The sequence below is a fragment of the Danio aesculapii genome, chromosome 15, assembly GCF_903798145.1.
Source record: "Danio aesculapii chromosome 15, fDanAes4.1, whole genome shotgun sequence".
Taxonomy (NCBI): Eukaryota; Metazoa; Chordata; class Actinopteri; order Cypriniformes; family Danionidae; genus Danio; species Danio aesculapii.
Window position 1 is genome coordinate 23,812,338 of NC_079449.1, and position 17,223 is coordinate 23,829,560.

Sequence of the window (17,223 nt, forward strand, 5' to 3'; positions counted from 1 at the left end):
GAAGGGTGAATTTAACAAAATAAATAAATAAATTCTTCTATCTTCTTTTAAAAGACAAGACCGTGCAAGCAAATACAGTTTTTCTGTCAATTTTTACATTGAAAAAATAAAAAGCCAAAAATCCTACAATCTAATGGAAGGAAAACACTCAAAATACACTTTAAACGTTCTTTCAAATTGAGCTTTTTCTCCAGTACAGCAGCACCTACATAAATCATGGTTTTATTCAAATCTGAACATTTTTACAAAGCAAAAATTCATACATGAAATGGATATTTCAATTAAACTCAATTATATAACATTTTTTTTCTATGCACTATGTTCGCAGTATTTTCAGAATTATAAGTGATAAAAAGAGCTTCACAAAATCCCTTCTGTAAACAACTTTGACTGTAATATACATATTTATTTAATTAAACAATGTCTCAGTTGCATCTTTTAACTAAACATTTTGGAAAAGATCATAAATATTAGTTAACTTTCCACTTTATTCACCTGCAGTGTCTTGCCTTTAAAAAAATACTATATTTAGTTTGTAATTTACCTTCATGCTGCCCATGTGACTCTGCCACGCTGCTGCTCGAAGGACACCACCAGGGATGTTGCCTGCTCGGCAACACAGAGAAAATGTAATTTTTTTTTAAATGACAAAAATGTATCCTCTACCTATAAATTTAAGTCATTTAAAAAATGCAGTCAACATGCGGAGCATCTTTTTGTTACTGAAAAGACAAACAGTTGTTTTCAAACCCTAAGAACAATAAATGGAAGAAATCCTCATACTCTGGCCTCTGTTCGGACATCCAGTGTTACCCAAGTGCATTGTGGTATGGTGGTCAGCATAAACAGTGGCCAGATATCTCAGCGTGTCATCATTTTCAACTGAAATTGAGAAGCAAATAACAAAAAAAATAATTAAAAAATCAGCAAACACATGCAACAAACGTGACATTTCCTAAAACAGCGGAATTGGGAGAGATCGGGATAAATTGAGAACTGAATTTATTAGACATCTTTATGATTTTTATAAAATAACCCATAAAGACTTCATTTGTTTCATTACAGGATGAATCAGCATTTTTGAACAAATCTATTGAATTATTCTGTGACTCGCTAATTAAGACTTAATTGTTTTATTATTGGGTAAATCAGTGTTCCTGAACAAAAGTCTTCAATGAATGATTTAACGACTTGTTTGTAAAGACTTCACTTGTTTCATTACAGGATGAATCAGCAATTTTGAACAAATCTATTGAACTACTGAATGACTCGATAATAAGGACTTAATTGTTTTTTTATTGGGTAAATCAGAGTTTCTGAACAAATTTCCTCAATGAATGATTTAACGACTTGTTTGTAAAGACTTCACTTGTTTCATTACAGGATGAATCAGCAATTTTGAACAAATCTATTGAACTACTGAATGACTCGATAATAAGGACTTAATTGTTTTTTTATTGGGTAAATCAGAGTTTCTGAACAAATTTCCTCAATGAATGATTTAACGACTCACTCGTAAAGACTTCACTTCTTTCATTACAGGATGAATCACTGTTTTTGAACAAATCGATTAAATTATTTAATGAGTCATTAATAAGGACTTAATTGTTTTATTAATGGGTGAATCGATGTTCCTAAACAAATTTCCTCAAGGAATGATTTAACGACTCGCTCATAAAGACTTCTCTTGTTTCATTACAGGATGAATCAGTGTTTCTTAACAAATCTATTGAATGAACGATTCAATGACTCACTAATATAGACTTGTTTCATTGCGGGACAAATCAGCGTTTAGAAACAAATCTGTTGAATAAATGATTCAATGACTTCATTTGTTTAATGACTGTTAAATCAACAGTTTTGAATAAATAATTTCAATCAATGATTCAATGACTTGCTCATAATAGTAACTGATTCCTCTAAACCATTAGGTTACATACCAGTTTGCACTGGTTTGTCATATGGATACGTGACCAAAAATAAGCCTCCATCCAGAGCCACAGAGAGAGTAAATCCTCTTTCCTGAATCAGATCCATCACAGCGCGTGTCTCTGGCTGGGGTTCTGAAGCTCGCTGAGATGCATTACCTACTGAACAAAAAAAAACACATAAAGGGTCGCCAGTTATTGACGCACATAATATAGTGAAGCATGAGAGATAATTTAAACATGATCCCACCAACGAAGTCAGTGTCGAGGTCTTTGCCATGCACATTGGTCATGCCAACAGTGGAAGTGCAGTCTCTTTCCTTCGCCAGCTCACGTCCATCTGGGTTGATGCTTGGCAGGATAACAATTCTTGTCTCATTTATGAGCTAAAGATGGGGAACAAAGACCATGTAAAGGGTTTTACAAGATTTTTGTTAGCCTATGGGAGAGATTAATGTTAATGTACTAACAAACATGGCATAAGAAGTAATTACCAATAATAATAACTATACTTCCATCCATCTATTTTTATGCACAGTTTGAAAATACACATAAAAAATGTGTGCGCACACCTACGTAAGATAAACTTTTCATTCTATAAGAAAGAATGTGCAAATACTACGACGAAAATACTTTTACCGAACAAATTCCAGTATGTGCATTAAAAAAAAAGTAATGTGATTTTGTTAGAAGAGATTATGTGGTGATAAAAATGTATAAGGATGGACAAACCAGAAGGCTAAACATACAGTAAAACATCTGAAATGTCTAACCATTTCAGTATTGATGTTATTATATTTTTAATTACCAAAATTTTAAAGAGAGTCTCTGCTCTTTTCGTGTCAGCAGTTCCTTCTAAGGCACAAGTAATTTACTAAATAAAGAAATTCAATTTTTATCTTTGATATTTTGCACCGGTTAGTCAGGAAGTGATGATTTTGTACTCTTTGGCTAATTGAATGGAAACGGTGCTTTATTCACAAAACGTTTATGTGATATTCCAGTTTTTCAGCATAAATGTAATTAGAACCTTTGTATGCAGGGTTCATACAGGCACAGCCTAATGAAAATCAAAGACTTTTAAGCACTTTTTCCAGCACCTATTTTTATTTTCAAGACTGGCACACAACGTATTAAACACTTGAAATGTATTCTCAGCAAGCCATTAAACATAGCATAGGAATTTATACAAACAAAAACTATTAATAATAATAGTATAATAATTAATCATATATAAATAATTAATAATATAATAAACCTGTTCTAAATGTGCTTGTGAAACGTGCTTGTGTGTTTTTTTTTGCACTCAAGTAAAAATACTACTACACTGCTAAAATAATACAAATTTATGATTTATGATTTAAAATAAAAAAAGAATCAGATTTTCATTATGGCCCTTTTTTGTGTAAACTTATTTGAAAGGTTTAATTGCTTAAATCACAGGATTACATATATGGGAAATTGCACTAACAAAGGAAGTATGGTCAATTTTTCCTTTCCTTTTGCTCTGGCAAAACTATCACATACTCTATAAGGCCATGGAGACACCTTTTGTCCATTTTTAAACAATATTTTCAAGCATTGAAAGGTTTAATTAATTAAAGTATATGATAAAAAGATTTCAATTTAGCCATTTATTTACATATTTTACACTATTTTTCTTAGTTGCCCATTCTTGTTTTTACAATATGGCAAATTTGTTTCTTAAATAGCTGTACATCACATGGAAATTTAATTTTACACGATCTAAAACTGAAATAGTTCTACAAAAAAGACAAGTACACTCCGTAATAAAATAATAAAACAAATGACTTGGTTTGACTTAATGTATTTGAAATATGACACTACATTTTTCAAAGCAGTGTTTTAAGAGCCTTATTGTTCATTTTGATAAATGCAACAACAGATTGCTTTGACCTGTAATGCCTGCACAATTAAGTGATGCTTTAAGATAGACCAGAATACAGATATTGTGTATAAATCGCACAAATACCTCAAACAGGAACATTTCTAGCATAATTCTTAAAGACAAAGTCGTAAAAAAAGAAAAAGTTCCACCTTTGCTAAAAGTAAGTTTCACTTCACGATACAGCCAAATAAGAAGTCCGTTAGCAATGTCATCGGTCATGCATCAATCATTCTAAATACTTGACTAAATTTAATCAAGGAGCAAAGATAAATAATTTCTACTTTAACAGCCAATAGATCGCGATTGTATACAGTCTGAGTGCACACACGTGATGATGAGAGGACTTGTAGTCAGGGCCGGTGCGTCCATAGAGGCTAGAACGATTTATATTACTAGAAACCCTGATGAAAATCTAATCATGAAAATGTATGTCTTCATAACAATTGGCTTATTTTTAATTGACAAATTAAAGTACTAACATAAAATATACAGTTAAGTTGTATTAGTTAATGTTAATGTATTTACTAACAAACAATGAACAATACATTGTTCATTATTAGTTCCTGTTAACTCTGTACATTAACTAATGTTACCAAGAATGAATTATGATTTTAATAATGCATTAGTGAATGTTGAACTATGATTAATAAATGCTGTACAAGAATTGTTCATTATTAGTTCATGTTAGTAAAGACATCAGCTAACATACACTATTGAAACCTTATAGTAAAGAGAAACTAAATATACATACACAAAAATACAATATCAGCTGTATTTTGATCATTATGATATGCCTCTTTTGATTAGACACAGTAACATGAATTTAACCCAGAATATTTATTAAAGTCAGTTAGTTTAGACATCATATGATATCTCATCACGGGTCACTTTTGCCCACGAAAATACTCTTACCCTGGTGATGGCTGCATTCTTGCCGTAGTTTACACAGAGACTTTCAGCAAACTCCAGAAGCAGCTCTGTGCCCACTGGTGCGTGTCCATGGATACCTGCTACAAACCGGATCTTGGGCTCTGACGGCTCTGGGACTTCAGGATTGTTGGAGATCTCCAGAGCCCAGATATTCCTGATCTCCACACTCTGACCAAGACTTCAGAAAGGAGAAATAATAAAATCATCACATCACTGAAATTGTTTGACTTTACTCAAAGTTTCACTACAGTTTTAATACCTAGAAAGTATTTTATTCAATATATAAATACAATCCTAACACTCCCTGTGGACCTATAGTACCATTAAAAAGTTGATTGTTGGATTTTAATGCATTCAGATGTGTTTTTACTAGTAAGAAATAATATTTTCTAATAACTTAATTAAAGTTGAACTGCATTTTTTTTTAAATAAGGGAATGAAAAGCAAGTTTTCCAAGACCTTTGAAAATCAACTTCTTTTGCAGATTTAAAAAAATATAGATATGATGTGGAGAACTTTCAGTGTAAAATGTAAAATGCGAGATCCCGGAACAGATCAGGGTAACGAATCCGGCATATTACAAGAGGATTGGGGGGGGGGGGGGGGGGTGCTTGAGTCTCGCAGACGAAAGTGAAGAGTGTGGGGTGGAGGGGGTTGATGGATGTTTGGGTTTTTACAAGTAAAATGATTTTATTCTGTTTGTAAGATTAAAATTCATACGTTTGTTATTTTTTAAGAAATGAAGATTAAGACATTTTTTAAAGAAATTTGTTCCAATTCAGTTCCAATAATTCCATACCAATTCCAGTCAAGTTAGTATTACTAAATTTTCTACTACTAAATGTTCTTCTACACTAGGTACAATTTCATGTTCAAATAAGATTAGGACAAGAATAAGATTGTTTTGTTTGATAGTTCATAAAAAGGAAACAATTTAGTAAAATGTTGTTCCTGATTTGGAAAAATGCACTTTTATAAAAAAACAAAACAAAAAACATTCATTTATGAGTGTTTACAAAACAATTATTCTTCAAATCCAAAAAGAACAAAATGAGTATAACAATTTTAATTGCATAATTTAAAAAAAGGTTGTATTATTAAAAAAACTTTATCTATTTAAAAAGTATCCTATGCTCACCAATGATTTATTTGATTGAAAATACAGTAAAAACAGCAATATTGTAAAACATTATCATTTTACATACCCGTTTTCTTTTTAATTACTATTTTTTGGTCATTATTCCAGTCACATGATTCTTCAGAAATTATACTAACATGTATACTATAAATATTCAGGCATATTCTTTTGGGTTGCATTCATTTGAAAGTTTCATTATATATATATACATATATATACATTTTATATATATACACATACACACACACACACACACACACACACACACACACACACATATATACAAAAGTGTTCCTTCCACTTAAATTGAATCTAAAAATAAAGATACTTTAAATACATTTAATCTCAAAAAACAAACTCTTACTAACACCAAAGACTTAAATGATACTTTGTTTTCCTTTTCTCTTTTCATTTAAATTTGTTGACCTCATACTAGTTCAGCGCAAGCTATAATTACCAAAAATAACTTCTGGGATTTAGCTAAAGCAAGACAAATAATACAGTTCACACACAGTAACTTCACTGTGTACAGAGGTTATTAGTCTGTCATTCAGGAAGATCTTTAAACCCTTCGGCATTTACAGTCACGGAAACGCTCAGGACAGGGTTCAGGCTTGTCAGATCAGATCATCCGAGTCACACTTTTGTTCATTTTAACAGGTGTTCTCTGAGGGAAAGGCATGGCACCCTAGTGTGTAGTGTTGTTATGACACTGGTATTCCTATCTTTAATAAGATACCTTAAAAATATTGATCCTCAAAAACATTTTCACAATATCCATGGAAACACTTCCAGTTTAAAAACGCCATTATTTACACGCCTTCATTTCTTTGTTTGCCAATTCAAAATTGCCAGTTAAAACCTCACTCACTCAGTATCAAGGATTTTTACCAACAGATCTAGTAAGGCCAGTTATTTAGATTTTCACTTGCCCTGCTAAAATTATCACTGCCCAAGCCTAAAAAAATTAGAAATAAGAACATTCTAATAAATTATGCTATATATCATTCTAATAAATTTCACAATTCTTAAAGATGCAATAGGTGATTGTCTTTAAAAACAATATTTGTTATGCTGGTTGAAACTCTCTTTATATCCTGGTAGCAGTCATTAAATTAAGTGGTCCAAATCTATTTATAAGTATTTTAATATTCTGTAGAAAAAGGTTTAGGACCAGGAAAAGTTTGCGCAATCAAAACGACTATAAAGTTCTTTCTGATGAATTTCCTTTGAAGTTCTTTCTGGTGAAGTAAAAGCAGGAATGTTGTGAAACATTAACATTTTTCATACTTGTTTTCTATTTATTTATTTTTTTATTTATGTAATTTGTTGTTTTGATGGATGCTGGGGCAGCACGGTGGCGCAGTGGGTAGCAGAATTGCCTCACAGCAAGAAGGTCTCTGGTTCGAGCCCATGCTGGGTCAGTTGGCATTTCTGTGTGGAGTTTGCCGAAAAGAAAATGAATGCATGAATGATGGATGCTGATTTTTCGGCAGTCATTATTCTAGACGTCAATGGTCCTTCAGAAATTGTAATAAATATATTTGGACCACTTAATTTTACATGACCTATTATAGTGATGTTGTCTAGTTCAGTGTTTCCCAACCCTGTTCCTGGAGGCACACCAACAGAACATATTTTGGATGTCTTCCTCATCGGATGTCTTCCTCATCTCAATGTTCTGGGGTATCAACGCTGTGTATGCACAAAAACTTTGCGTACACCACATTTTACGCTCGCGTTTGGATTTACTAACGATGAAAATAATGTGAAAATGTGCGTTGGTCCACGCCAACTTCATGTGTGACGTTTGTGCATTTCTTTTGTGTGTTTGTTTTATTTCCATTTGCGACTCCTAGAGGCAATTATGTTAAACTGCACACTACAAAGTATCTTTGAGCCGCGCAATGGCAGCTGTATGGGACGGGATCATCCGCATGTCTAGCAGGTATATAAGGTTTTCATACCATGCAGTTGACCAGCCAAACATTAAAGTGCAATTTGCAGTGATCGCCGGTTTTCCCAATGTAATAGGAGCGATCTACTGCACGCACATTGCTATAAAGACGCCATCTGAAGATGAATTTGCATACGAGAATCGGAAACTTTTCCATTCAATAAATGTGCAAATGACATGTGATGCTCAAATGCGCTTAACATAATACACACTTATTAATGATTTCTACTTGTCTTCCTCGTGATGAAGAGTAGGCGAAATCTGATATGTAGTGGGGGAAAAAAGAAGAAGGAGTTCATCAGATGCTGGATTCGAATCGGGTTCATGATCGATTGTGTCAAAACATGTTGCCATGCGCTTTACCAGCTATGCCACTCACGCTGCTGTTCACCGCTCTCTTTGGTTCAAACGGTGATGGGTGGGAATCACTCAACTAGCTAATTCCAACGAGGTGTGCTATTTGCACTTAGCCTAAATGGACACTACAAAATTTTACACCTTTACATCGAACCATTTCATTTTTAATTCACTCACATTGCGATGTTCAGACCCCACTGCAATAACCGCGTCAGCTAAACTCTTCCACTCTATTTTTTTCTTTTGTTATTAATTCCAGAGGACAAACTTGCAAATAACATCATTTTTCTCTGGTCTACCTCTGAAAGGAGCACCTCCAATTCACAATCTGTTCAAATTTTCTCTTTTTGCTTGCTTTTGCCATTGCTTTTTCATTTGGTTTTGCCAAAGTAAAGTCATTACCATATTTATTAGGGGAGGAGGCAGGGAGGGGTTTTGCGCTCGTGCATGTGCACTCAGTTTTATGTTAATTTGGATGTACAACTAGAATATGCGTGGGATTCCGCGTACGCAGTGTTTCATACATCTGAATTTTTTACTGCGTACGCACATTTACAGCTTGCGCACACACATTTAGTGTGTGCGTAATGTTTAAGTATGATTTCAATGCAAGTCTTTGTCCATAAGGCTCCAGATGAGTTGATTCAGGTGTAGGTTTAAATTTTGTACTGTTAGTGTGCCTTCAGGAACAGGGTTGGGAAACACTGGTCTAATACACGTTAAGGTGTTCGGGAGGTGTGGCTTTAAATGCTGATTTGCAGGCTGGAAGCTAGGATTTCAGTGCTATCAGGCTAATGTTAACATTTCCCAAGATGTCCCTATTGAACCTTTAATTACAACTTTAATAGTAGAGAACAAACTACTAGCCTAACTTCCATAACGTTTATTGAAAAATAAGACTTTACAACCAATAACAGGAACAGGAAGGTCTAACAGTTATTTTGCCTTCTGTTCTTGAATAATATTGAAGGAACACTCCACCTTTTTTTCGAAAAAGGCTCATTTAACAAGTCTCCTAGAGTTAAAACAGGTGACTTGAACCATTTTTGAATCCATTTAGCCAATTTCTTGTTCTGGCGGGTCACTATTAGCTTGGCTAAGCATAACGAATTAAATCTGATTTGACAATTAGCATTTTGTTTAAAAAAATTCAAAGAGAGTTTTGATAATTGGCTTATTTAAAGCTAGAGTCTTCAGTAGTTGCATCGTGTAATGAGACTGACAGAAAATTAAAAATGACCATGTTCTTTGCAAGGTACTACTCTAATACTCTCATTCTGACGTACTAGTCAAGAAACTCTGCTGCTGTACCATGGCTGCACTGGGTGGAATGATATTACGCAGCGCATGAGAATTGACCGTTTTCAGGTAGTGCCTTGAAACCATGGAGAAATGGGACACTTCCTCAGCTGTTTACTTTAAATCTAGACCTAATTGACTGTGTTTTAAAGGTGATTTCACATTATCTGACATATTTTTAGCCTACCCCTTGAAGCGCAAAAACATATAACAGAACTCCACATTTGCACACTCAAAACAAAGAGTTACGCACATAGTGCACAACAGGAACATCAGTGTATAATGATCAATAAGTGAATGTGTTTATATATCGCTGTACCTGCGGACAGAGACAATCTCTGGGAAGTTGAGTGCCAGTCCACGCAGAAACTCGGAAACCTCGCTGTACTGCCGGTACCGGAAGCTGCTCTCAGTTGCAGTGTCCTGGACCAGTTTGTCCAGACCGGATTCGGTTGACAGCTGCTTGATGAGGGCCTGAAACTCCTTCACACTTGGATCCAAACCTGGGGTTGTGGGAATCCGGGTCAGTGTGAAATTAACAATCTCCAATCCTTCCTCAGGCACGGTGACCGAAGAACTTGCTGACGAGTAACTGAAAAGATGAAAGAGAAGGTACGAGTCATTTACATTCTTATCCACAATTATTATATTTTATACACAATTAAACAAATACATTTGCATTTTTAACCATCGGAAATGTGCTAAGTATTATTTCAGTGTAGCTTATTTAATGGCACCAAATGTGAAAAGCATGGACATGCATGTACACACAGTCCTCAGCAGAAATAAGTACACCCCTCACAGACCTTTTTTTTAAATTAATGTTTTCTAGAGAATGCTTTTCTATAATATATTTGTGCACATACATTAGATTAGCCAGTATCAAAGCTAAAACTGGAACTAATCTAGCAAAAACACTTAAGATGGCAGACCAAAAATTAGTACACACAAATTAATATGTTGGGGAAAATTATAATGTCCCACTTTATATTAAAGGGCCATGAATTCTTCACAATTCTTCTTCTTCCACTTGTTTTAATTACGGTTGGCAACACAACATGGCATCTCTCTGCCGTTTGAACACTGTAACGTAAATCTGTCTTCGAAGCTCTCATGCCTATTAATGACGTTGCCCCACATACACAATAGAGTGCGTTGATTCATTCGAACCAATTCTTTCTCTTCAATTAATGATGAAAACTCAAAGACATCACGTTGTATGGGCCAGTACAGACATCCAGTCTCCACGCTGGAATTTACACAAGGATCTAATCGCCGTGACGTAGCTTCTAAATTTCTTTTCATACTGGAAGAACAAATTTGCTCGAATTAATGCAAAAACGATCAATTTAAATTTTTTTGTAAAATATATGTATCCTAATAGTGTTTTTAGCAGTGTGCGAGACACATATATGACTGCATATATGAAAAAACACACATTTTTTAAAGTGTACTTATGCTTGATTAAATACATGTAATTACACTGTAATCACATGCATAAAACACTACTGACTGTCCACTGCTGACGCATACTCAAAGACCTGTCCCTAACCTTATCCTCAATAACCCCAGAAGTGTTCTGCAATGCATTATGAACACAATAAGTACATTGTATTTATTTTTTTAATGCAAGTAAATGTAGTTAAGGCCACTTAAAATAAAGTGGGACCAAATATTAAATAGAATTTTAATAAACAGGAAAAATCTTGAGAAATATAATATATGAAACATTTTTTCCCAATAACTCGTTTGAAATTCAAATGTATTATCTTTCTATTTTTACAGGTGTTCGTTCAGCTGAACAAACTTATTTTAATGGATATAACTGTGTAATAAAACAGTTGTTTAAATGCACCAAACATTATTGGCTATATTCACTGAATGATAAAAAAAAACCAAATAAAAATATTGATTTTCAAAAGGGGGTGTACTCATTTATGCTAAGCACTGTATATAAATTATTACATTGTGTTGATTTTTAGGAGAAATGTAATGACATACAAAATAAAATGAATAATTAGAAATAATTAATGAAATAAATAGAATTAAATAAATACACTGTCAATAATTGCATGTCAGCAATGGTTGAGGAAATTCTCTAAATTGAATTAATTTAAATAATTAAAAGTTACAACATTATTCCTGACATAAAGTTAATAATTAAATTATTTTAAATGTTTAGTACTATCCAAATAGTGACCACGCAAGGATTTAACAGCCTCTGTGAGCTTAAAAATATATGCAAATCAGGTTGGTTAATATTAATCATGCGAAAAATTCACAAATGTACCCTTGGGCAGAGGCGGTCAGCCTGTATTTTCCTGGAACAAGTAAGCGCCAGTAGTCCCCTAAACCACTGGATGTGATTTGGTGATGAATGGAGTCCACAGTGATGGTAGCATTAGGAATGCCAGATCCATCTTTGCTGTCGATTACCATTCCTTTTACTCCACGGTGGACCTGAATGATTGAACAAATATTTTATATGGCGTGTAGCAGAAATTAGGTGGAGATTAAAAAAGCTATTTAAAGGCAAGGTGAAAATAAAAAAATAAAGAAAGAGCCAGACCTGATGGATGAACTGCAGAAGTGATCTGCGGTTTTGTTCCCAGTATTTTGGCAGATCCTTGGCTGGTGGGTATTTGTAACAGCCCAGTTCAATAGTCACCTCAAAGCAGTTTGTGTTCATGTAGTTCCAGTCCTGCATTCCTCCTGAGGGAAATTCATAATGCATTCATAACACAATTTTATACCTCACTTTCCTTAATAAAATTTCAGTAAATGAAAGTGAGTAATTGACATATTCTTATTAAAATGACAACTTATTTACATTATGGGATGTTTTTTTATAAGCTGTTTACATTTTAAGAGTTTATTTAAAAATCAGATGTTCCACATGTACTGTTTGCTATGGAATGCAAAAACTTTGAAGCTCAATATCTCAAAATCATCCAGAACGCAGATAGAACCTTATAGTTCAAAGTTGACGAAATGTCTGAAAGCGCACCAACATTCAACATTTGTCTTGAAACTCTCTTTTTTAAGGCAAGACACTGCATGTGAATAGAGTAAAGAATATACGTCCCCAGGTTAAAAATTCCTGTTTACTTTCTTGGACATATTACACCGTGTCCTAATAACATATGAAGCGGTACTGCGATATGCTATAAAAGGCATCTTTTCTATGTTAAAATTCTTAAAAATGTTAAAGTTTTTGTCCTAACCATCAGCAACAGAGACACACAAAATGTCTGTTTTAGAAACAGTTTCTATTTCGGTGACTTCACGACAAAACAACAGCTTAAACTAATATGATAATGATCCCCCCAGGTACATATTATGCGCTTTATTCAGTATTAAATCCTACCAATGTGAGTTTGAATATCATTATATGTGATATTTATTGCCATACTACTGAAAGCAGCAGCACATAGTTCACCTCAGGTCTTGAAAATAAAATAACTAGCAGATGTTTTAGAAAGTCAGAACTGTGACTCAGTCACTCAAACTATGTACTTTTATAAAAGTTAAATATGCAATGTGAATAAACTATAACCTACAATTTCATTGGCAGTACAGTGGCTGATTTTTAAATGAGTGGCTGGTATTTAAATGTTTCTGTCATGTCACATTACGTTTGGTGCAGACAAATTGCTTTTGCTGGAATCTTGCTGTATCATGTGTTGTTAGGACACAGTGTTAAGACTGATTTATATTTTCGTCTGGCGCCCAGTCACGGAGCTCCACTGAGTGCGCGCCCACCTCATGAAACGGACAAGGCTTTTATACTTGATGCGTTGGCCATTGAGATATTTTTTTTTAAGTGGCAGGGGGCCGTCAAAAGAAATTGACTGTAAAATCAGACAGACAAACATATATAAACTATGGACCTCTGGAGGTTTCTGGAACTACGTTATATCATTAAAGATTTTTTTAAATAACTATTTTTATTAATTATTTTAATGATTATAAAGATTTTTATAAACTTTGCATCACTTGTTTTTGTTCATATCTTGGACAGTTCTAAATATTAAAGTTTATTAAAATATTATTGGCAACAGATCATGGGTTGCTCTACAAATATATTTTTATTATGGCAAGAATAAAAGCAAAAAAGAAGTACACTTACTAAAAAAATACTGATGTTTTTTATTAGATTTAGCCCACTCCACAATTCACACATTACTGTCTGGCTAGTTTGTGTCCTCTACTTATAAACTAAAAAGGCAATAATGGTCCGACATTCCTGGCCATTATCACCAATTAAGCCCAGAAAAATAGGGCATCAGTATATTGTAAACCGATAGATTCAAATATTTTTTTCCAGTTACCAAAGAAATCATTTGTTAATTCATTTTAGTTTTGTAGCTATTAAATTGTTTTAAATTCAAAAGTGTAATATATACATCAGTGTAATTCCTATGAATGGTGGAAAAACATATTCTGTAATTATGTATTGAAACCACCTGGGTCTCCACCTTTAACACGGCCTCTTTTTTTGGCTTAACAAACTTACCCCACAAGTTTTGCTAAACTTTTTTACAAAAACTTGCAATTTCTAGTCAAGAATTATTGGCCATCTGGATATTTCTTTGATCATGCATGGATGGATTATAAAGATGTCTGTACCGGCGTACCAAAATCTCTGCAAAGTGATTCATATTCAACTCAAATAAAATGCAGCGCCGTGCGAACTGTTTGCTCAAGTTTAAAAAAAAATTTGTGCACTCTGCCAGCTGAAAGCATGTCGCGCGGACCCAAATCGAACCTCCGCAAACACTGCGATGATGTCACATTCACCGCACACACTCAAGCGAATGCGTTGAGTATAAATCAGGTTTTTTTAGATTCAAATTTTTTTTTTCTTTTTTTACTTAAGACATTTTGAGAAGTCCTTTTATATCACTCAATAATTCATAATATGAACAACCAGAAAACATAATTTTAAAGAATTATAATTAGTCTTCTAATTTATAATTAGGCAACTTGTGTAACATATCCCTCTTTAAAAACTTTATAAAACTGTCAAATCTAATTTGTATTAGTACTGCTAAAGTAAAAAATTATAGCTTAGTGCAGGAGCAAAAACAAAACTCATTTTGAGAATTTCACCAAGATAAATATGTATGAAATGTAATAAACGAAACACTTAAGGGTATTTTGGAGGTTTTCTCTCCATTAGATTGAAAAAGAAAAATAAAGACAATTGAAGGGTACTTAAAAAAAAACAGTTTTTGGATGCAAAGATTTACTTAACAAACAAAACGTATTTTTTTACTGAGAGTAGGTGCTCACCGTGGACATTGTACCATGCTGCGCCATTGGTGATGCCATTTTGAAAAGATTCCTGGTATGAACTCATTTCCTTACAGGGGTGACCTTCATACATTTGAGAGTTTTCCTGAAGAAAAATTTCAGACAGAGAATATTTACTGCCACTTGATTAAACCTTTAATGATTACACAAAGCTTGAGTCATTGTTATTACAGAAAGCCAGTATTCACCCGAGAGTAAGCGAGAGCCACCATCTTGAACACAGCATCGTCTGAGGACTTGCTGTATCCGATAACGTTCTCCAAATTATCGTCAAATGGATAATTCACCACCAGAGAGCCTGATACAGAGAGAGAGAGGTTATCCGTTTTGTTTTTCGTTTGTTCCTAGTCAAACAGAAGCATTTTAAATAAGGACCCACCTCCATGAAGGTTGGCAGACAAAACAAATGAGTGGTTATTTGACCAGGTCATCACAGCCTTGGTCTCTGGCTGGAGGGGATCTGTGATCAGTTTGAACCGGTCAGGAAAGTTACGGTTCAGGTCGTAGTTGTTACTGTTGTTGCGGCCCTGTATGCCTTCGATATCTCCTGCACAGAAGAAAGCAGTTTCTTTGCATTTATATTATATTGTTACTCCCGCATAGACTGTTTTTTATTGATGATGATGATAATAATAATATAATAATAATAATAATAATAATATAATTTAGATTAATATTAGAAAATAATGGCTAGAATAAATAATATAAAAGCTAAATAAATATATAATACTTATAACACTCATATGCAAGGAAGAAGCTAAAACAAGAATACAAGCGATGCGATGATGTACAGCCATTTTCAGATCTCTCCAGAGATGTTCAATAGGATTTAGGTCTGGGCTCTGGCTGGGCCACTCAAGAACATTCACCGAGTTGTTGTGAAGCCACTCCGTTGATATTTTGGCGGTGTGCTTTAGGTCATTGTCCTGCTGGAAGATGAACATTCGCCATAGTCTGAGGTCAAAAGCACTCTGAAGCAGGTTTTTATTCAGGATGTCTCTGTACATTGCTGCATTCATCTTTCCCTCTATTCTGACTAGTCTTCCAGTTCCTGCTCCTGAAAAACATCCCCACAGCACGATGCTGCCACCACCATCCTTCACTGTAGTGATGGTATTAGGCTGGTGATGAGTGGTGCCTAGTTTTCTCCAAACGTAACGCCTAGCATTCACTCCAAAGAGTTTAATTTTAGTCTTATCAGACCAGAGAATTTAGTTTCTTATGGTCTGAGAGTCCTTCAGATGCCTTTTGGCAAATTCCATGTGGGGAGTGGTTTTCGTCTGGCCTCTCTACCACACAGGCCCGATTGGTGGATTGCTGCACAGATGGTTGTCCTTCTGGAAGGTTCTCCTCCATCTACAGAAGAATGCTTGAGCTCAGACAGCGTGACCATCGGGTTATTGATCACCTCACTGACTTAGGCCCTTCTCCCCCGTTCAGTCAGTTAGATGGCCGGCCAGCTCTAGGAAGAGTCCTGGTGGTTTAAAACATCTTCCACCTAAGGATGATGGAGGTCACTGTGCTCATTGGAACTTTCAGAGCAGCAGAAATTTTTCTGTAACCTTCCCCAACCTTGTGCCACGAGACAATCCCATCTCGGAGGGCTGGTGACAATTCCTTTGTCTTCATGCTTGGTTTGTGCTTCGACATGCACTGTCAACCCTGGGACCTTATATAGACAGGTGTATGCCTTTTCAAATCATGTCCGATCAACTGAATTCCCCACAGGTGAACTCCAATTAAGCTGCTGAAACACCTCAAGAATGATCAGTGGAGACAGAATGTACCGGAGCTCAATTTAGAGCTTCACGGCAAAGGCTGTGAATACTTGCATACATGTGATTTTTCAGGTTTTTTATTTTTAATAAATTTGCAACAATTTAAAAAAATCTTATTTCACATTGTCATTATGAGGTATTGTGTGTAGAATTGAGTAAATAAATTAATTTAAAAATTGGAATTTGGAAAAAGTTTGGAATAAGTCTGTGACACAAAAAATGTGGAAAAAGTGAAGCGCTATGAATACTTTCCGGATGCACTATATAACAAGAATACAATCAATTATAACAGTGAATAATTATAATAAAAATAATATTAATGTGATTTTTAATATGTCAGGTTTTGATTATTAATATTACCAGTGTTTTATTATTATCCTATGTTCCTATTATAAACACAAACTTCTAATACCATGTTTCTCACAAAAACATTAATTTAAAACTGTTACATTTAAAGCAGTATAATAAAATTAATAATATCAAACAATACTATATTTTTCTGTCTGTTTCAAAGCAATTAATTAATAATTGATTGACTGACAAACAAGCTAATTAATAAAATACTTTTTAAACTGAGCATTATTCCTATTCCATATTCACAGTTTAATAAA

The 17,223-nt window shown here is 34.2% G+C and overlaps 1 protein-coding gene across 2 annotated transcripts in view; it reads right to left on the bottom strand.

Moving 5' to 3' along the window:
• cpda (carboxypeptidase D, a) overlaps window positions 1-17,223 on the bottom strand; it is a 32,624-nt gene that overhangs the window by 3,492 nt on the left and 11,909 nt on the right. The window contains exons 7-17 of one of the 2 annotated variants that reach the window (XM_056473083.1): window positions 15,214-15,381; window positions 15,023-15,132; window positions 14,814-14,919; window positions 12,088-12,230; window positions 11,809-11,978; window positions 9,838-10,110; window positions 4,750-4,945; window positions 2,179-2,314; window positions 1,941-2,087; window positions 784-882; window positions 545-606 (exon numbers count right to left, since the gene is read on the bottom strand). In XM_056473083.1, coding sequence (XP_056329058.1) covers window positions 545-606; window positions 784-882; window positions 1,941-2,087; window positions 2,179-2,314; window positions 4,750-4,945; window positions 9,838-10,110; window positions 11,809-11,978; window positions 12,088-12,230; window positions 14,814-14,919; window positions 15,023-15,132; window positions 15,214-15,381 — 1,610 coding nt within the window. Of the gene's footprint in view, window positions 1-544; window positions 607-783; window positions 883-1,940; window positions 2,091-2,178; window positions 2,315-4,749; window positions 4,946-9,837; window positions 10,111-11,808; window positions 11,979-12,087; window positions 12,231-14,813; window positions 14,920-15,022; window positions 15,133-15,213; window positions 15,382-17,223 lie in introns of both variants that reach the window. The other variant, XM_056473082.1, reaches the window with a different exon arrangement.